We start from the raw sequence: 15,460 nt of genomic DNA, 5'->3' as shown, positions 1-15,460 counted from the left end.
AAACAAAGACCTGGGGTGGGACGTGTTTAGTACTTTTGCGGTGTCAGTTTCATCTGCCCTCTTAGGAGACAGAGCTGGGGTGCTGCCTGTGTGCCTGCGTGTGTGTTGTATTAATCTGCTTGGGCTACTTTAACAAAACACCACAGATGGGGGGGGCATAAACAACAGAAATTTATTTTCCCATACTTCTGGAAGGTGCTGGCGAGTTTGGCTCCTGGTGAGACCTCTCTCCCCAGCTGTCTTCTCCCTGCGTCCTCACGTGGTCGTCTTTTCTCTGTGTGTACACACCCCTGGCATCTCTCTCTCTCTTTTCTTAGAAGGACACCGGTCCCATTGGACTAGGGCACCACCCTTATGACCTCAACTATCTCCAAATACAGTCCCTTTGGGGTTGGTAATTCCACATGTGAGTTTGGGGCTGGGGGACATAATTTAGTCCGTAATATATATATTCATACTTCTCTATCTATCTATCGAATGCATTGCTTATGTAATATATATCACACATACCATGCTGACCCAAAATCTTCCTTTTAACAAATCCCCCAGACTTGAAAGCACACCAGCTTGAGAGGCACTGGCTGTAGAGGCTGAAGAGGATGACAGGGCTCCCTGTGGGACACCTTCATAAATACTGATTCTCTTGGCCAAACATTCACTTCATGCATAATGGTCCGCAGCAAGGTTAAAGTGCCATTCCCTGACATCGATTTAAAATGCAGCTCATCTGCTCTTTGCTACATCTACCAAAAGAATGAAGACCATTCTCAGCAATCAGACTGTCGACATTCCAGAAAATGTTGATGTGGCTCTGAAGGGCCCCAGTGGAACCTTCTGGAAAGACTTAACCACATCAGTGCAGAACTCAGTCTCCTTGGAAAGGAAAAAAAGTGGCTCTGAGTTGACAAATGGTGGAAAATAGAAAAGAATGGCTATTGTGTGCACTATGTGTAGTGCACAAAACATGGTCAAGGGCGTTATACTGGGCTTCCGGTTACAAGGTGAGGTCGTGTATGCTCCCTTCCCCATCAACATCGTTACCCAGGACAGTGGTTCTCTTGTTGAAATACGAAATTTCTTGGGTGAAAATACATCACCAGGGTTTGGATGAGGCCAGGTGTGTCCTGTTCTGTATCTCAAGCCCAGAATGATGAGTTAATGTTTGAAAGAAATGACGTTGAACGTGTATCAAACTCAGCTGCTTTGATTCAGCAAGTCACAACCGTTAAAAACAAGGATATCAGAAAATTTGGGGGGTGGTATCTATGTTTCTGAGAAAGGAATGAATCAGCAGCCTGATGAATAAAAACTAAATTGTCCAGCGGTAGAAACAGCAAAATGCCGGATGATTTTTTCAGATTTATTTGTGGTATTTTAAAGATGCAACAAAAGCTCTATTGATTTTGGGGCTTTTTCTTTAAAAAATGCAGCTAATCTTTGAAGTGGGAAGTATAGGAGCATCTTCTTTACTGTTACCTGCCCTGAAGATCCTGTTGACTCATCTTCCAAATTCAAGGGGTCTCGATAGCAGCCCACACTCACTACCGCCACAGCCTTTGGGAACAGAAAGGTCAACATTATTTTCCTTTGTGTCACAGATCTGCATGCTTGTGAGGTTGCTCTCTCTGGTAAATTCAAAATGAGGCCGGGCGAGCCTCCCAGACAGGGTCCCAGGAGACAACAGAATGTTCTGGAACTTTGAGGGGTCTGGAAGTTCTCCGCCAAGAGGAATGTGTCCGTGAAAGTCCAGCGACAGACCACACAATCGCCCTCTGTAGTTAGCTTAGTTATGACTGCCTGGGGTTGAGCAGTGTAAGGACGAGGAAGCAGATACGAGCAGGAGTCTGGAAGGAACAGAAGGCTCACTGAAGAATTGCCCTGGGAGGGGTCATGTCCACGACCACAGGAAGCTGCCCCGTGGCTGCCCAGTGCTCTTGAGGCTGAGGTCTGCCCCTAAGCTTCAAGACCCAGGCGTCCCAGAAGGACCCGCATTCCTATGTCTCTGTACTTCTAGAAGCGTCCTGGGGTGGTGTCTTCTGCCCTCTGAGCCTCCTGGGGGTGCTCCTGCTTGGCAGGAATCGGTCACGTGAGAAGGCGGACTGCCGCTGCGTCTGGTACCCCCAGCTTCATTGTTCATTGTTGGGCCGCTGTCACCGCAAGGGGCCTCACGTGACCACGCCCTCAGCATGTGGCACCATGCCAATGTTCCCACGCTCTGGACAGAAGACACGATTTCTGTTTACTATGCCTTACTGGGTGGCGGGAATTCTGCAGGGCAAATCTCATCTGAGCTGTTGCTCTCTGATGTGGCTGGGTGCCCGAGCTGGAGGCTGACGGCTGAGGCCCCCGCAGGGTGAGTGGGGAGATTTTGTTTGAAGTCTGTGCGGCTCAGCCTGTGGGTTTCCCGTCTCCGGACGCTTAGGGCTCTGAGGGCTCTGTGTCAGACAGATTGTAGGGCCGTGGCTGTGTCTGTGACCGCCTCAGGGCAAGGAGCACTCCCCGACCTCCACGTCCTGTCTCCCTGACTCTTCCAAAGTCCTCTGCTGCTCTGAACACGAGGACTCCACTGGACTTGGCCGTGGACCTGCAGTTCTGGGTTCTGTCCAGAACCAGGTTCTGTCTGAGTGGCTGAGGCTGGAGAGGGAAGAGGGCCCGGGCGTGGGGGGCATCAGGCAGGGAACAGGACGCGCCCGGAAGAGGAGGCGGCCCTCGGGAGCACTGAGGGGGAGCACTCCGGCTCTCCTGGGTTTGGGGCGAGTCTCGGGCATGTCCAGGCATCATTGTAGGTGTTATGTGCAGAGGGGGTCTCCACGGTGGACTGAATGTGCCCCGTCGTTTCGGTAAAGTCTGCTAGTTGTCAGAGAACACGATCTGCGTGCCAGCTGCTCCTGCCTTCGCCCGTGCGGTGGGAATCCCCGGGGCCTCTGGTTCGGTTGTTCAGCAGCGGGCGGGTACTGCCTGTAGGAAGTGAAATAGGGAAGTAAAGAGGTTTGGTTTCTTACAAACATCAAAGACTTGTCAACAGCAGCAGTGACAACTGTAGAAGCATCTAGAAGGGGAGCGCCTGCCGCATGCCAGGTGCTTCGCTCCCCTCACGGTGTTCCCCTCATGGTGGAAGCAGCTCCTGGCCCTGCCAAGTGGCTGGGATTCTCTCCTCCCCCTCCTCCCCCTTCACGCCTCCCCCCTACCCCCCTCTCTTCATCCTGGGTCCACAGGAGCAGTGACAGGAGGGAGAGGCTCCAGCCCGGGGCCCCACCTGTCCCAGAACTCCAGCCGGGAGCTCTACCTGTCCCTACTCTTCTGGGAGTGCCCCCTGCCTGCCTGACCTCTGTAAGACAGAGCTGTCCTTCTATGGCTTGGGACAAACAACCACCAGGCCAGAGACAGAAGCTGCCTGCTCTGGGCCTCAGCCAGGGGAGGCGGGATTGGAGGAGGAGGATTTCTACCTGACTCTGAGCCTCTCTCCCTGCACCGGCTGCTTTGCACGAGGCCCTGGATGTGGCGGATGTGGCTGTGGGACTCCAAGGTCTTGCAAACCTCTGCTGTCTTCCCGGCGTGGCCCTTACAGACTGTGTGAGATGGGCAAGCTCTTAACCTCCCTATGCCTCAATTTCTTCATTTTAAAATGGGGATAATCATACCCATCTCATCAATGTTCTAAGAGGTACCTAGTCGGTGTGTAGTAAATGGTGGTTCCTTACTGAGTGCGAACTAGCCAAGTGTTTTGGGGGTTTGTGGGTACTGGCTTTGCTCCCAAAGCTGTGGAGAGTGGGTTACCCGAGGAGGAGTCTGGTCTGGGCTCCGGAGGAGGATGGGGAATCCCAGCCCCCACGTCCCAGCTGGGACATCCCATACATGTCGGCTTATCTGACCGGGGAGCTGACTTTTGGGTCCTCTGTACCCTTGATGGGAAGGGGAGACTTGGCCAGGATGGGGGTTCTACAGTGCAAGTGAGTCTTAGACGTGATGCCAGTTGCCCCCAGCCACTGCCCTCTCCTAGGAACAAGGGCATTCTCCTACATCATCTTGCTAGAACGGTCGCACTGTGCAGACTGAACGTTGGTACAGAGCTATTGTCTACTGTTTAGTGCCTATCGTCTGACCTCCAGTCGGCGCAGTGTCCTTTAGGGCTGCTTTTGCTTTGTCGTGGGAGCTGGTCCTGAATATTTTCTGTACCGCCTTTAATGTGGATCCCAACCGCGGTGTCCCGTGTCTCTCGGGATATTGACGTTGCGAAGAGTCAAGGCCAGAGTTAGGCAGAGCCGCTCCATTGGGGCGTGCCCGACGGGGCGCTCCGGTTATGTGGGGCTGGCAGGAGTGCTCCCCGGGTGGGCGCCCCTCCCCAGCGGGTCCCATCAGGACGCACCTGCTGTCCGCTGTCCTCTGGCTAGCAAGGTTAAGTTTAATAATGTGGTTAAGGGGAGTCTCTCAGACTTCGTCATTTATCACTCCCTAAGAATCTTTCCCATAGTGCTTTTAGTGTCTTTTACTGATTCTTACCCAAATCAATGATAGTGATAAAATGGTGATTTTCTGTTTTTTTTTTTCATTTATGCTACATTTTTCAGTAAAGAAGAGCTTTTCTTCCTCTACTTAAACATTTTAAAACTTATTGATATGGACTCATGGCATTATTATTATCATCATCATTATTATTATTTATTATTATTATTATTTGGTGGGATTTAGGGGCACTGGCTTTGCTCAGAAGCTGTCAGGGGTGTGTTGTCACAGGTGAAGTCAGGAATGGGCATCACTTTACTGCTCTCCTTGTCCCAGATTTCACCAGTGGGAACCCCTTCATGCTAGTTTTGACTCCATCACTTTGCGGGCCCTCATCCTGTTTTGAACACTTTCTCCCTTATGGGCAAAGGAAGAAACTCTGAGCTCACCTCGTACATTCTCTGGACAGTGGTGTGTGTGTGTGTGTGTGTGTGTGTGTGTGTGTATGAGAGACAGAGAGAGAGAGAGAGGGAGAGAGAGAGAAAGCAGTGATGCTGGTTTTGCCACAGGAGAATGAGGCAGGAGAGGTCGGAGAAGCAGTTATAAAAGGCAAAGAAAGAATCCTTCAGCCTCCCTATGGCTCGGTTAGCCCCTACTTCCAGCTCTGCCCAGCCTTGGGCAGTAAGATGTCTCGTCTCCTTGTTTCTAATGTCCCCCTGGCCTTTGCTGGTGCCGACACAAAGGCTTGGCGCCCCTTCTCCTGGCCCAGCCGGCCTCCTTTGTTTGGGTCCTAATGAGGCATGACACAGACACCCCTTAGCCCGGTGTCCTTGGCTCCGGCAGGTGACGTGGCCAGGATGTGGGGCGGTAGAAGCAGGTGTCCTCTGGAGGGGATGGCAGACGCGGCAGGGAAGGGCAGGGATGGCCGGCTGGTAGTGGGGAGGGGTCTCCCGTGATGACACCGTGCAGGGGAGCTGCGGAGTGCGGAAGGCAGCTCTTCCTGGGGGCTCTCTGCTCAGGGCTGGCCTCATGGGTGCTCGCCTGCCCTGGAGCCCTTCCTGGCGGTGCCTGTCCCTTTGAGCAGAAACCCCCTCCCCTCCCCACCTGCCTGGCTGTTCCTCAAGGACCAGCTTGGTGACAACTCCTGCAGGAGGACTTCCTCCCTGAGCCCCCAAGCTGGGACTCCCACAGTCTCTCGGGCTGAGAGCCCCTGACCCGCAACCCCACAGCGGGGTCAGGCACAAGCTGGAGCAGGGACAGGTGCCTGCCTCTAGCAGGGCTCGGCCAACTGTGGAGAGGACCAGTCTGGGACCCGCAGAATTCAGGGCTCCATCCGCGCGCAGCTCTGTGACCCAGGACGCCGGGCCAGGTGTTGCTTTAAGCCACCTGCAGAAAACTGTTGCCCAAAGCTCCTTGTGCAATCAGGCAGAGCCTCTGCCTCTTACTTGGGGTTATGACCCAGCCGGTGTTTGCCTCCTGACGCTCCTGCGGGGGTGAGGTGTGCTTTCTTGCCTTCGTGAGCCGGGGGTGGCCATGTGACCTGTTCAGCTGCTAACAGGCTAGCGGATGAGGGCTTGCAAAGCTCTGCACGGCTTGCGTTGGCTCCTGGGCTCTGGTGATGTGCCATGAGAACGTGCCCTAGGAAGCTGTTGGTCCAAGGTAGTGGGAGACCTACGGACAGACTTGGCCTCAACCCGAGGCCTGGAGCCAAGTCCATGCAGACCCTTGAGCAAGAAGTGGCATGGTGTGTCACGCGGTGTGACGGCGGCCCGCTGAGCCTCAGGGCCTGCTTGCACGCCCACAGACAGCGCGCTGAGCAGGTGCCATCCTGAGACCCAGTCTCTCCGCCCCCATTTCACAGCGGTGAGGACTGAGGCTCGCCGAGGAGAACTGGGTTTGGTAAAGTCAGGCGTGAGTCCGGCTCTTCTCTGGCTGTAGAATCCCGGCCAGACTGAACGATGTCTTCGGCTTAGTTTCCAAATCTGTCAAACCATGGCAATAAGCCTTTCCAATCATGGCAATAAGCCTTACCATTCAGCGAGTGTGCCGAGTACAGAGTCTATGCTTGATAACTGTGTTGTCCGCAGGTGGCAGAACCCACACCTGTCCCCGGCCTCCTGCCCTCCCTCTGGGCAAAAAAGATCTGGATGATTCTCTCCAGTCTACACGGGATCCGCCCCCCCACTTCTGCATTTAACCTTGACTTAGCCTCCCCCCAGGAGCTCCAGAATATCTCTTGCTTCCACCCTTTCTCTCCAATGGAAATAAGAGCTCATCTGGAGCCCAGGCGCCCTGCTCCCCTTTCCTGCTGTGGCTGAGCCCAGGCCCGAGACCCTCCAGGTCCTCCGCAGAGCACAGAGCGCATGGAGTGGGTCCGGGTCACGGGTTTCCAGGGCGGCCGGCAGAGCCTCAGCTTGGGCTCTGCAGGGGGGCTCCCCCCGGGTTGGCTCCGGCCCACCCCTGACCACCCAGACCATCACACGGGAATGAAGCTGACCCAAGGGCTGACCTCCCAGCAGCCCCCGTGTGAGGAGCCACATCTCCCTGCGTCACTCACCAGGAGGCTACTCTCGCTCCCGGGAGAGGGGCGTCCTCTGCAAACACACTGTTGTCACCATGACCCAGGCCCTGCTCTGAGCAGTAACACACACAAACCCAATTCATCTCCAAGACAACCTTCTAGAATCAGTACTTTTATTCGTCCTGTAGGTTGTAGACAGAAAGTGCCGCCAAAGTCATCCATGACCCAACCCCAGGGCTTATGAATATGTTCCTTTACATGCAAAAGGGATTTTGCCAACATGATTAAATTAAGAACTGTGAGATGGAGAGATTATCTTAGATATCCTAAAAGATGGAGAGAGGGGGGTGGTTTGGAGCCTGGAGATGCTATCATTCTGCTTTCGGAGAGGAGGAAACCACGGGTCAAGGAATGTGGACAGCCTCCCTCTAGAGGCTGGAAGCGGCGGGGAACCAGATGCCTCTAGCCTCCGGAAAGAAACACAGGACTCGCACACCTTGATTTCCTTCCGGCGAGACCCAGTCTGGATTTCTGAGCTCGGGCGCTGTAAGATGGAACGCGTGTGCTCTTCCAACCCCTCGGCGTGTGGCCATGTGCGACGGCAGCAGTGGGAAGCAAATACACCATGTTATGGGGGGGGCGGGTAGAGGCACAGAGGGTTCCAACAACCCGCCCAGCATCACACAGCTGCTCGGAGTTCAGGGCGGGATTTGAACCCAGGTGAGCTCGTGACTGCAAACGTAGGGCTGCCTCTCAGGGGCCCTGCGAGGGAGACCCCAGCCCTGCCGGGGCCTGGACCACGGACACGCTCCTGGAGTCCTAATCTCAGGACTGAAAACGGGCCAGTGGAGCCCTCGGAGAGGTTGTGCGGGGCGCGGAGAGGAGGAAAGGCTGGCTGACAAGCGTGGGCCATTGACCCGGGCCGCCGGGCAGCTCAGCCCACACCCCCCTCCCCGCCGCACCCCGGCACTCACCTCCTCCCCCTACACGGGCTGCAGCTCGGCTTCCAGCTTCTTTTTCCGGACTCCACTGACACAGAAGAAGTCCATCGCGATGAGGGTTTGCCCCAGGGGCGTGTTCACCCTGCTGCCCACCACCTGGTTGGCGGAGTTGGGGACTGTGTTGGAAAAGAGAGACACGTGCTCCGGCAGCTGCACAGGCTCCTTCCTATTGCCCTGAGGAGAGGGGACAGAAGGTGTCACAGAGGAGAGGTGTGCGTGGGGCCAGCCCTTAGCAGGGAAGGGAGGCGAGCCGGGAGCAGGGAGCGGGTGGCTCCCTCCAGCTGTCTCCATCCCTGTGGGGCCCCGGGGAGCTCAGAATTCCTTGAAGTCACACACACCCAGAAACGGCCGCAAATCATAACCGTCGGCTCCACGAGCCCCATGCCGTGAGCAAGTCTGTGCAGCCCCCCAGATGGGGACGTGCCACGCGACCTGGACCCGCCTGCTCAGACCCCAGGCTCCGTCCCCACCCCCAAGGCAGCCGGGGCTGCCTCTCGGACTCCCGGTTTTGAAATTTATCTTGTGAGACGGTGGCTCCCGTCTCTCAGGAACGTGTGTTCGAGGGTCGTGCACGTTTCTGCGTGTGGCCGCCGCTCTCTTGTTGTCCTTGCTCCGCCGCACGCCCTCGTGTGGCTTGCACGAATGTTCCACGTTATTTAGCCTTCCCGCCATGGATGACACTTGGGTTTGTTCCCTGGCTGGGGTCCTGAACGTTCGCGCATGTGACCGGAAGGGGACTGAGTGAGTCTGTGCCTGAACCGAGAACAGTCTGGGGAGCCCTCGGGTCAAGGTCACTCGGGGCTACCCTGGGTCCCCCAGTGGTTATAGGACCAGTGCAGTATCAGGATCCTGGCGTTCCCCTGGGAAATTCCGGGCCATGGTGGCCCCACACCTTTGGGCGTGATGCAGGTGTCCGTGATCGGGTTGCTAATCCCAGCCCTTGGCAGGGAGACTGCAGGCTGGGAGCCCAGCCCAGGAGCTCAGTGTGGGACTTCAGGTCTCATGAACGACACCTTCTATCCCAGGGCAGACAGCGAGCCCGCAGGCTGGAAAGGCAGAAATTAGTTAAACCTCCCCTAAACCTCCTCCAGGCGTGGCCACTGCTTGGACCACTTGGCCCACTGCTCATTTTCCAGGTTGGTTCATTGACCATCCTTAGGGCCACATTCATCCAACATTTGGTCATTTATCCAGCATCAACCGAGTGCTGAGTATCTATGAGGTCCTGGGGGGTAAGGCACAGCTGGTGGGTGGGGGACAGCGAGGAAGCTGGCTTTCTCCTTTCTCTTAGGGAGACCACAGCCTGGTGAAGTCGATCGTCGAAACGTGACAGACTCTTTCAGAGGAGCGGATTGGATATGCTGTCGAGTAACCAACAGCAGGATCTGAGGGAGCCTGCTCAGGAAGGACAGATTTCCAGAGAGAGGGAGGCCCTTGAGTGATGAATAGGATTGACTGAGGCGGGAAGGGCATTTCAGGCAGGGGAACAGCGTGCACAAAGGCACGGCTAAAATAATGTGTAGGTCAGCATGGGGAGGCAGATCATGGGAAGCGCTGTGAGCCGCCCGGAAAAATGCAGGTATATTGAAGGATTTTAAGCGGGGGAGAGAGAGGGCCAGTTTGGTGGTTTAGGAAAATTACCTTGGTAGCAACGTGGAGGACGGATTGGAAGTGGTGACTTTAGAAGCAGGAGAATTCATTTACAACGTATGTTCACCCAAGCTGATCCCCAAACGGCACACCACACACACTCCACTCACTGCCACTCTGACATCCTCATGGGGACAAGCATTTCCGAAGCGGACACCCAACATTGCCAGCTGGTTCGTCGTCATAAGATCTAGAAACGCTGCAGGAAACTAATACCTAAACGCGCTCTAAGCATTTTCTTTCCTCCAGACCCCGAGTTTCTTGAAACAAGACAGTATATATGTATTTGTCTCCATCCATTCCCGCACCCAGCACACAGTAGGTCCCCCGGAAACGTGAGATGAATGTGCTCACATCCCTGTGCACGTCTGCATGACGGGAACGCCGTTGGCCTTACCAAGGGGTCGTAGTCTTTCAGGAAACTCCAGTGCTGAGCCCTGGAAAGGAAAACACAGGGTGGGAGGGGGCAGTGTCACATCTTTCTGCGACTTCTTTTTTGCAAATGGATTTCACTGTGTCAGGTGAATGAGTCAGTGCCGTGGGTGCATTTATTACGTCACGCGGGAGCTAAAAGGATCAGGTGAAACAAACACCCTAAGCCAACCATGTTGACTCTACACCGAGCCAGTGTTTCAATAATTAGTGACGTTTCCCGGAGTGGCAGGTGTGGCGCAGTGGTGGTGGCCCGTGATGGGGAAGGCAAGGGTGCAAGCCCTCTGCATTTTCAGAGCCCAGTGGGAGCCCTTAAGTACTTTGTGAAGAAAAACCTCACTTTTTTAAAATAATTTTTTTCTAATTTTTAATTTATTTGACAGAGAGAGATCAGAAGTAGGCAGAGAGGCAGGTAGAGAGAGAAGAGGGAGCAAGGCTCCGTGCAGAGCAGAGAGCCAGATGCAGGACTCGATCCCAGGACCCTGAAATCATGACCTGTGCTGAAGGCAGAGGCTTAACCCACTGAGCCACCCAGGTGCCCCCCAAAACCTCACTTTTTTGGTAGCCTTGCAGTGTGTGCTACAGAGGAAGGTGGGCACTGGGCTGGAGACCAGGACAGGGCTGCTAATTTCATTTTTATTTTAAACTGTTTTTAAGAAGCTGAACAATTCTGTAAGACTTATAATAAAAACAGGCTTCTCTACCCCAAACCTCCCAGCCCCCGAACCCCACAGCCTCCGGTCACATTTCTAGCCCTTTTGCTAGTTCTTTGGGTCTGCCATGGTCATATTCTGGAATAATAAATCTAGATTGCCATTTCTTGAGTTTTTGAAGCTGCAAACGTATCTGTGGACTTTCTGTTATGGGAGATGCTGAGTTAGCTTTCTTGCTCCGTTTCCTTTCCCTCATTTCTTCCAAAATGATTGTGTCGTAGATTTTGGGAGGACTGGTGTGCGTTGTTCATACCCTCGGGCTTCTCTAGATACTGTTCACAGAATGGCTATCTAGGACCATGGGATCTCCAATCGTTCCTTGGACAACCTGGAGTTTTTTTCTAGAGTTTATGATCACATTTTTTCCTGGTTTTCTTAGCTGTGTATAGCTCACTGATTCTAAACCCTCCAACAAGATTGTAAAGCCCCTCCCCCTATGATCTCCCACACAGGCAAGCGCGATGGGTAATCTACCCTCTTTTTCAAGTTTGTTGTAGAAGCTGCAGTCTGGGAACCCGGGTCGCCCTGCTGCCACAAGGGCTGCTGCCCAAGACCCCCTCTTGCTGTCCTGACCTCTCCTTGGGGGTCTCCGCTTTTGGGGTCCTGGGCCTTCCTTCCTTGTTTACTTTCATGTTGTGGAGGACACCCTCCAGTATCCGCATGCGTGCATTTCTGCGGTTCTAGAAAATTCTCAAGATGCTTTCCCCTCCGGTATTTGATCTCTCCCAGTTTCCCCTTGGAGAGCTCTGTTGGAAGGTATGTGGGATCTTCTTGCTCTGTTTTCCAGGGTTCCATGTGTTCCCCCTCCTTGTCTTCCTGAGCAATTGAATCTGGGTTTATGAAGGCTCACTTCAGTTGTGTTTTGTATTTCAACGTTATAGATTTTTTTTTTCCCTAGAGTTTGTTTTTTGTTCCTTTCCAAGTTGCCTCATTGTTCCATAGTCAGACTTCAGACTGAGTTCCCTGTCTTCAAGCTACCCTCCTGAGTCATTGGGAACCTTCCGACCTGACCCTTCCTGGGGTTCCTGTTCCCTCATCAGCTTCCCCCTGCTTCCTCTCCCCCCATCCTCCCCAGGTGTCCTGACCCTTCCACTCACCATCACCCCTGTCTTGTCACATGGTAGCCATGTTCCAAGAGCTTTGGTTTTGAACTAACAGAAAGCAGGGACCTTAACCTCAGAGCCACGCGAAGACTTAGCGAGAGCCAGTGAGGTAGGAGGCGGGAACTCTGGGTCCCTGTCCTCGCTCTGCTTGCCGCCTGCTTTGCTGGCTGTGTGGCCCTGAGCGAGGTCACTGTGGTCTTGGGCCCTCAGTTTCTCTGTCTAGAAAAACCCCAGGAGGTGGGTTTATGGGGCACATCTCCTGGGCCCTGAGACTTCAGATACAGGCCTGATTTCAAAGACTTGGTGCCAAGAAGAATGTCAATTATCCCCTTTTAAAAATATTGACTCCATGCCAAAAAGATAATATTTTGGACAAGATACATCCTTAATAAGGATTTCAGTAGTTTCTTGTCACCTTTTTTAAGGCTGTGACTAGAATATGGAAAATTCTACAGATGGCTCCTGCCATATTCCTGTTGGGAGCACAGCTCCGGATTTCCCTGAACTCTTTCTTCTTGGGGTCTGTGACCCCTTCTTTTCTGGCAACTTCTCTTGATCTCCTGGCTACTTGCTGTCCAGCAAGTGACTGTTGCCGGCTGAGTGCTGTGGCCTCATCGCTCAGGACACATGTCATCCTTCCGGGGGGGGCTTGTCACGCCTGCCGCACCAGCGTTCTGTGAGTGCTGCCTCCATCGAGAGCAGATCCACATGTTGTAAGGGTCCCCCCCGCAGAGGGTCTGGTCCAGTGGTTCCCAGTACACTCAGAGACATGCACCCTCCCCGCTCTTTTTGTCACCGCAAAGAGAAACCCCCTGTCCCTTAGCGGTCACTTCCTTTCTGGCTCCCCTCAACGCCTGGCCTCCTCCCCGCGTTCTGTCCTGTGGGGCCGTCGCCCAGCTCCTGACTGGTGCCACTCCGCCACCTCCAGGGAGGCCACCTGGATGTGGTTTGGCATTTCACACCCCACTCAGCTCTCGCATCTTCACCCCAGAGCTGGAGGCACAGTCCCCGAACCCCTGTCCCCGCGCCCACAGCCGCTCAGCGCCCGGTTCTCCTGCGCACTCACAGAGCCCCAAGTCTGCTCGGGTTGCCCCCCAAACATACACACACCCCGCATCCAGCACACATACACACACGACCCTACACCCACCACACAAACCCACATACACACACCCCCATACACACCACGCACATACCATACACAGCAGACACACACACACGTACACACCACACACATACACACACCCCATCCCCTACACCCCACAGAGCCCCCACACCGCACACACCGCACACAGTCTCACTCCAGCCCGTCCGCAGTCGTCAGAATCCGACCACAAAAACATGGCTTGAATTTTTCCTCAGATTTTGGCAGATCACATCGTGCTGTTCCTCAAAGCCCTCGCTGGGGCCTCACTACACGGACGCATCCGACCGTCCACAGTGTGTGAGGTGTCCCTCCTACTGCTCCTCTTGGGGCTCCCGGCCGCCACAGGGACAGTCTTTGCTTTGCTTTGTTTTTAAACACGACAAACTCTTCTCGGCCTATTCTCGGGTTTCAGGTCTCCGCCTCAACGTGCCTCCCCGGAGGGGCCTCTGTAAGAAGAAGGCGCCCACCCTCCCCTCACTGCCTGACCCTCGTCCTCTCTCTGCTCGCTTCTGCGCGGCCCTGTCCTGAGGGAGGCGCCAAGGAACCGGGTCTGGGCCTGCCTTGTCCCTCACTGCAGCCTGATGGTGGCTCTATCCTAGAAACGTCTGGATTGAGCAAACGCGTGAAGGGTGTCTCTCACCTGGGTCAGAGGGCCAGGTGCTCCCCTCGCACCCCTGCCCCCCCGGCCAGTGCTGCCATGACTTCCTGGCCCGCCCGTGAGGGATTCTTCCAAAGGCCGGTGGGACCCCGGAGCGAGGGAGGCGGGTCACCCGGTGGGTGGGTCACCTGCCCCCCTTCCCTCCCACCCTCGAGGCCCCAGGTGGGCCCAGGACACTTTTCCATCAACACCCATTTGCTGGGTTCCTCCTTCTCATGGATTTCTCTTCTTCCAGAAGCTTCCTAGACCCTGAGTTAGGCTGGGGGTCGGGCCGGGCACTCACCAGCGCTGTTGGCCCCTCCTCTCGGCCTCCACGAGCTCCCTCCACAGCTGATCCTGCCTCACACCGTCTGTCCCCTGGCCCAACTGCTCTGCTTCTGGGGCCTGGGGGGCTTGGCGACTGCTGGCGAGACCCCTGCCCACCGCAGGGCCACCCGGGGCCGTGGAGGAGTCCAAGGCTGACTGTCTGGTCAAGGGCAGCCGGTACCCAGCTGATGTGGTTCTTGGGAACCTCGGGGCAGGGCGGCTCCCCATGGGTGTGTGTGTGTGTGTGTGTGTGTGTGTGTGTGTGTGTGTAACACAGAGACAGAGAGAAATAGAGACTGGAGAGTTAGAGGGAGAGGGAGAGAGAGAGAGAGAGAGAGGCGGCTCCGGTCTGAGCTTGGACCGCACCGGGACCCCCTCAACCCCTGGGAAGTCTGTGCAGGGGTCCCCCTCACTAGCTGTCTAGACCCCAAGCCCGGAGTGGCTGATGCGGGCTGGGGAGGGCGCTTGAGCCGAGCTGTGTTCCCAGCGTCTGCCTGTGTTGACTGTTGCCGAGGGGACGAGGGACCAGCAGCTCCCAGTGTGTGTGTGACATCTGAACCCCGGTGGGGGGGGGGCAGCTGGAGAGAGTGTCTGTGTCTGTGCCAGGCCCGGCTCAGCTGCTCTTCAGCTCTGACCCCAGGCCCCCTGGCTGGAGACCCCAAAACAGCACTGGGGTGGGGGAGACCAAAGCCCTGGCTTCTGGGGCCATAAGAAAAGCCCCGGCTCGTGGCTCCTCAGCACACAGGTTGCGGGGGTTTGGGCCCGGGCCTCCAACTGCCACCTGGAGCAGCCCCTGCCCCTCCTGGGGTCTGTGAACTGACAATTGTCATCCTTTCAGCTCCCTGCGGATGCGGGGCTCCCAGGAGAGGGGCCGAGGCAGGCGCTATGTGAGCTTTAGAGCCGATGCCGGATGCTGGGATGCGGGGGCGATGCTCGGCTCGAGCAGGGGCGGGCGAGGGGAAATTAGTGACTCTGCCGTTAATACCTGTTCTAGCCGCATCAACCTGGAAGGTTTACAAAGCACCATCGTTCATCTGGCTCAACCGGCCGGGTCCTCCGAGACATAGATTTCTAACCCCATTCAACCCAGGAGGGAACGGAGGCCCTCGCCAGTAAAATTAAGTGCCTGTCCAAGGTCCTTAGGTTATCCTGAGGCTTGGCCTTGACTTTAGATCCTCTGAAGGAAACAAGGAGAACCGGAGGGCGGGGATTCATGCTCTGAGCCTTTGGCTGTGACTCTGCTCTGACCCAGTGGGGCCCAGGTCGCTCTGTGGCTCCAGGCCCCTCCTGCTGGCCTCAGCCGGTGCCCTCAGGCACTCCTCCCAGCTGGTGCACAAGGGAAAGAACCAGAACCCTCAGGAAAGAACAAGAGGACTGGGAGTAGCACGGCCACGGCCCAGGTGGGGAAGCCCACGTTGGCTTCAGGCAGAGGGCTGCAGCAGAGACGGGGTGACAGCCGCCAGCACTCACCTGAGGGGGGCCGAGT

The 15,460-nt window shown here is 55.6% G+C and overlaps 1 protein-coding gene and 1 pseudogene across 3 annotated transcripts; one reads left to right on the top strand and one right to left on the bottom strand.

Annotated features, from left to right (window-relative positions):
• The first annotated feature begins 623 nt into the window (after positions 1–623).
• On the top strand, positions 624–1,339 carry LOC309872002 (large ribosomal subunit protein uL6 pseudogene; annotated as a pseudogene). Its single transcript has one exon. The product of its transcript is annotated as a large ribosomal subunit protein uL6 pseudogene (transcript).
• Positions 1,340–2,874: 1,535 nt separating this feature from the next.
• Positions 2,875–14,479, bottom strand: CIMIP5 (ciliary microtubule inner protein 5). 2 transcript variants are annotated; one of them, XM_082745523.1, is made up of 4 exons: positions 13,952–14,465; positions 10,013–10,052; positions 7,939–8,139; positions 2,875–2,958 (listed from the first exon to the last, which is right to left on the bottom strand). In XM_082745523.1, exons 1-3 carry the CDS (start codon positions 14,200–14,202, stop codon positions 7,948–7,950), a joined length of 483 nt encoding a protein of 160 aa, XP_082601649.1. In that variant the 5' UTR covers positions 14,203–14,465; the 3' UTR covers positions 2,875–2,958; positions 7,939–7,947. The 2 variants fall into 2 exon arrangements, with proteins under 2 accessions (XP_082601649.1, XP_082601648.1); XM_082745522.1 differs by lacking the exon at positions 2,875–2,958 and adding an exon at positions 7,124–7,541 and having other exon boundaries at positions 13,952–14,479.
• Positions 14,480–15,460: the final 981 nt, after the last annotated feature.

The sequence above is a fragment of the Mustela nivalis genome (genome assembly GCF_964662115.1).
Source record: "Mustela nivalis genome assembly, chromosome: 8".
NCBI lineage: Eukaryota > Metazoa > Chordata > Mammalia > Carnivora > Mustelidae > Mustela > Mustela nivalis.
The sequence above is the reverse complement of the archived record's forward strand: the minus strand, read 5'-3'. Positions and strand labels throughout refer to the sequence as shown.